Source organism: Pseudorasbora parva, chromosome 1 (genome assembly GCF_024679245.1).
Source record: "Pseudorasbora parva isolate DD20220531a chromosome 1, ASM2467924v1, whole genome shotgun sequence".
NCBI classification, from domain to species: domain Eukaryota; kingdom Metazoa; phylum Chordata; class Actinopteri; order Cypriniformes; family Gobionidae; genus Pseudorasbora; species Pseudorasbora parva.
In genome coordinates this window covers 70,086,194-70,091,540 of record NC_090172.1, presented here as the reverse complement: position 1 = coordinate 70,091,540, position 5,347 = coordinate 70,086,194, and the positions used below count along the sequence as shown (strand labels likewise).

The 5,347-nt window shown below is 47.1% G+C and overlaps 1 protein-coding gene across 1 annotated transcript; it reads right to left on the bottom strand.

The window, feature by feature from the left end:
• Positions 1 to 311: 311 nt before the first annotated feature.
• On the bottom strand, positions 312 to 4,242 carry LOC137088621 (uncharacterized). Its single transcript, XM_067452123.1, has 2 exons — positions 3,850 to 4,242; positions 312 to 1,632 (listed from the first exon to the last, which is right to left on the bottom strand). Exons 1-2 carry the CDS (start codon positions 4,091 to 4,093, stop codon positions 581 to 583), a joined length of 1,296 nt encoding a protein of 431 aa, XP_067308224.1. The 5' UTR covers positions 4,094 to 4,242; the 3' UTR covers positions 312 to 580.
• Between the last annotated feature and the right edge of the window lie 1,105 nt (positions 4,243 to 5,347).

Genomic DNA, 5,347 nt, shown 5'->3' with positions numbered 1-5,347 from the left:
GTCCTTGAAGAAGCGGGCCAAAACTGCTCCCAAGCGATAACCACGCCACCCGCCACAGAAAGAGAGACCCTGCGATGGGGAATTTGACGCAGTGCTTCCCTCCCCCTGAGGCGAGGGCCCACACCGCGTGAGAACATGATGGCCCACAACTACCCAAGGACGAATATTGAGTTCCTCCAGTCCACTGTTCGGATGGGAGAGCCCTCACTGCGATCTGAACGGGAGAGCCCTCAAGATAGAGAAAACTGAAGGATCACACTGCAATTCAGAAAGGGAGTGCTCATGCTGCACCCGAACGAAAGAGACTCACACTGCAATTCGAACGGGAGGGCCCTCACTGCAATTCGAATTGGGAGCCCATGGTAAACATAAGACATGAAAGCTCCTGTTTAAGCGAACGGGAGGGCCCACACTGCGATTCGAACGGGAGAGCCTGCGTTGCATCTGGTTGGGGGGGCCCACACTGCAATTCAAAAGGGAGAGCCCACGCCATGCGTGGTGGCAAACCCGATTGAACGGGAGGGACCTCACTGCAACCAGATGTATGAAAAGCCCTGCGGGGCTTGGCAAGCAGCGAGATTTATGAGGTTGTGAGAGTTTGGTGGGCTTGTCTAATGTGGAAGAGGTTTGATCTTACATAGGATTCGAAAGTGTGGGACGTCCAACGACCTAGCATTTTAATCTGGGTTTCCGATAGGCCTTTTTGTGCAGCTGTGGTAGCTGCTCCTATGCGAAACGAGTGGGAGGAAAAGTTTTTAATGGAAATTCCTGATCTGGCGAGGACGGTTTTTAGTTTTCTCTGGAACCAATGTCTGGATGCTGGGTAGTTGTTCTCGTCGAGGAATAAAGGTGCGAGCGGAGAATTGGTTTGTGAATGCCTTTGAGATAGGAATGCAGCAAGGGACTGATAGGGCTGGATGGGTGTTGGTAGATTGAAAATGAAGACTGGATGACCTCGTTTTAGTTGGTCGGTTTTACTCTGTTTGATGTTGAATCGAATTGTGTCATGGTTTAAAATTTTGAGATCTGAGATGGTTGCATGATTAGCTGGATTGAAAGTGGAATTGGTTGTAAATTCTGAAACACGGAGAAAGCCAAAAAAGGCTAAAATGAACATGGCGTCCAGGGTTCGGGTTATGTTCGGAGGGAAAACCCCGGAGCGGATGGTAGTCAGGCATTTGCCTAGGAGGTCGATGGTAAGAGGTTGCCTGGTGTCGGATTTGGTTGGGTGAGTTTTTTGTAGGCCTTTAATGAGAAGAGATGTCTGGGGATTTGAGATGGCAGGGCACTCGTGACCATGGATGATTTTGAAAAAGAAATGTATGCCGCTGAGGTAGACTTTAATAGATCCTGGCTGAATGGACTTGGAACTGTTCATGTGGGAAATGAAAGAAGTTATAGAAAGGAGGGAAAAATCTGGGAACGCTAAATTGTAAACTGTATGGAAGTTTTTAAAGGAATTCCAGGCTGTCCAGTAGGATCGAAGAGTTCTTGGAGAAACAGCTTGTAATATTAATTCCATGGAAAGGGTGTGCAGATGACTGAGGGGGTGGTCTATGGGAATATGAGTTCTGAATAGGGAGGAACTGGTGTCGGGTTGTAGTCTGATTCTGGAACCAATGTTCTGAATTTCTAGAAGAGAAAGCGAGAAAGAGCGTCAGCGATTTGGTTTTTATGCCCTGGGATATATTCAGCTTTCACAATAAATTGGTTACAGGCAGATATCCAAATGAGGCGTCGCAGTAGGGGCATGATTTTTGGGGCATTAGAACGGCCTTTGTTTATGCGGTGAACTGCTGCTTGGTTGTCGCAAAAAAAGGAAATGGTTTTTGATGACCAGTTCGAGCCCCATAAATGGGCTGCTACGATTATGGGATATAGCTCGAACAATGCGATGGATTGGTCGGAATGGGGGGAAAGGGTTAGCTCAGGAGGCCAGGTTGAGGCGAACCAGTGGCCTTCGTAGTAACCTCCAAAACCTATGGATGGGGCGGCGTCTGTGAAAAGATTGAGGTCGCTGGCTTGGGACAAAAAATTGTCGTAGAAGAATGTGAGCCCGTTCCATTGCTTTAGGAATGTTGTCCAAAGTTTAAGATCTGAACGACAAGGGGGGTTTAGTTCGACTAGGTCTTCGAGACCTTGGGCTGCAGTAGCGAGGGTCAAAAGATGTGAAATGAAAGGCCTGCCTTGGGGAATTATACGCATGGCGTAGTTGAAATGCCCTAAAAGAGAGAGCAAGTCTCGTTTGGTGCAGTGGGAGGCTTCTAGCAGGTTTAGAGAAATGGCTATTATTCTGTCTATCTTCTCCTTGGGAAGAGAAGCTTGAAATTTAATGGAATCGAGATTGATTCCCAGGAATTCCAGAGATGTAGAAGGGCCCAAGGTTTTCTCCGGGGAGAGGGGGACTCCTAACTGTGAGAAGACTTTTTGGACAATGGTTAGATGTTCTGCTGGGGGAAACTGGCTGGGGGAGATTATGAGAAAATCGTCGAGAAGATGAATGAGGAAAGGAACGGCGTAGTTGTTTTGTAGGATCCAGCAGAGAGCTTCAGATAGAGTATCGAATATTTTTGGGCTGCTTTTGCAGCCGAAAGTCAAACGGACTGCAAAGAAAAATTGTTCTTGCCAACGAATGCCGAATAAATGCCAAAAATCAGGGTGGATGGGCATGACCTTGAAAGCTGAAGTAATGTCGACCTTTGCGAGCCAGGCCGCTGTGCCGGCATGTTTAATGAGATTGATAGCTTGGTCTATGTCATGATATTGCAGTGAGAATTCTTCTAGGGGGATTAAGCTGTTGATACTTGGTTGATTTTTTCCATGCGGGGCAGAAAGGTCAATTATGATGCGTTTTTTGCCTGAGAATTTTCTGGTGGCTATCCCTATAGGATTTATGCGGAAAAGTTCGAAGGGGGGCAATTGAAAGGACCAATCATGAAGCCGGAATCCACTTCTTTTTTGATAAGGGCCTCTACTGTGTCTGGTTCAGCTGAGGCTGACTGGAGATTGTTGCAGATTAAACTAGAGTTTGGTAGGCTTTCCAAACCTGGATCAAAACCTTCTTTCAAGCCTGAAATGAGGTAGTGTGTAACGTTTTTGTCTGGATGGTTTTTTAATTCGTTTGCGAGAGAAGAAATGATGATAGGGGAAGAGAGATACTTTTTTAGGTTTTTATTTCTATTTGCTGAAGAACGTCGTACAGGACATGCAGAATGAGCATGAGCTCCACCACAAAAACTGCAAATGTGGAGAAAACGACAACGTTGTCTAACACAGCCAAAGTTGTTGAAGTTGTTGCAAACTTGTTTCCCTGAGTTGAAACTGATGGTGTTTTCGTTTCTTGACGGGGAACGTAGGATGTAGACTTGGGCGCTTGTGGTTCCAGAGGAGTTGGGGGATCTGTTGTTATTTGAGGACAAGAAGAAGTTGGATGAGAGCTTGACCTGCAAATGGCACAGGAAATGCTTCGCACGCCTAGAAAAACGTTATTGTAAAGTTCCAGGTCGAGAGCACCCCAATATAGGCATTGGTTCCAATGGGTGATACGAGCAGCACATTTAGCAGAAAAAAGTTTGTGGTAGGTGTAAAAATGACTACCACCGAAAGAAAGGCTGAGCTCCGCTATGATTGAAAGATAGTCGTTGAGCTCTTTGCGTCTTGTGGGAAAGACAGCACTTATGACGTCTGTTAGTCTGCTGAAAGCTATGCAGAATTCTGAAAAAGTGAGTACTCGCTTGGTAGTTGGGGTGGAATCTTTTAAGTGTATGGTTAGGGGACCGCATTCAAAAGAACGATGGGATTCGTTGGTGGGGACTGATGTAAGGAGAGAAGGAAGATCTATATCTGCACCTGCGAGAATTTGGGAGCGAAGTTGTGACGACACTGGTGGAGGTTCCTGGGCTACTGCATGGGGAGGAGGTGGTTGGAGTACTGCTGACGAGAGGGTATGGGAAGGCCAGCGAGCTGGGGCTGTAGACATGGAGGGCTGAGCTTGGGGTATCCTTGCAAGCGTTTCTTGACTGGTATGGTTTGCTGCTGGAAAAGAGTGGGAGACAGAAGGGAAAGAAAGAAGTGGGAAAGACTGCGGAGGCATCCTCGCGCTGTCCCCACCACCTGAAGAGAAAGGAAAGTGTAGGGGGGGCGGAATATTCAGCGGAGGCAACCTCACGCTGGATTCTGCCCCTTGGTAAGAATTGAGATGGAAATTAGCAGCTGAAGGAAAAGACAATAATTGAGAAGGGGTTACTGTCTCAAATCTGGAAGCTCTTAAGCCTGTGAAGGAAACCTGAGGGTTGTTTGGAGCGTGGTCCGCTGCGGAACTATTTTCAGCAGCCGCTGTTGCTGGCCGGAACGAGACGGGAGCGGACGCGGAAGTGTGAACGGTCGCTATGGCGGCGGACCCGGAAGTACGAGCGGTCGCTATGGGGATAGCGTGCTGCGTTTGGGAGAGATTTCCCTGCTGCGGCGGGGGAAAACGAATGTCTGCAGTGCATCGAGTTTTTCTCTTGGGGTTTTTTGGAGGAAGTTCAGGAGGACTGGGAGTGTTATTTGCACTTGCCAATAGCTCGAAAAGTTGGATCTTTGTTGATCTGCGTGGAAAGTGGACACCTGCATTAGCGAGTGCTTGACGGAGACTGTTTACCGTCCATTTCGAAATGGGAGGAAATGACGGAACCTCTAAGCCAGTAGGCAGAGATGAAGACTGGGGAGGCTGAGAAGGAGAGATGGAAGAAGCTGCGACTCTTGATGGAGGAGGAGAGAGTGGTCTTCTTGTACGTGGTTTGTACGAACGCTTGAGATGACGTCCTGGTCGCTCAAGCTGTGGATCGCTATCCTGGGTGGAAATGCCTGGTTGAGGTTGAGGAGGAGAGGTAGGCGTCTCTGGGATGCTGAAAAGTTCGTCGTCGTCTGACGGAAAAAGTTGTATTTCCAGATGATCGGACATGGTTTGTCCGGATGAAGCAAAACGACTGATGCCTGAAAGAGGTAGGAGGCTGCTTATATGCTTTGCGGTTGATTGAAAGATTAGATGGGTTCACGCCTCTCGAACTTGCGTTTGTGTACGTTGCTAATTGAAAGATTAGATGGGTTCACTCCTCCCGAAATTATGTTGTGAACTTCACTTATTCCCAATTTAAATAACACGTTTTGTTGGTCATGCTACAAAGATAAACAATGTGAAGATATGATTTTCTAATGCGCATAAATCAGACAAAAAAAAATGCAGTTTCTCCACAAACACAAACGTTTGTAATATATTCCGTTTATCGACATCATTACAAAATCAGTCCCAGGGGACAAAATATTGTCCCTTAATGGAAAAGTTGATTTCTGATCCTGATGTAAG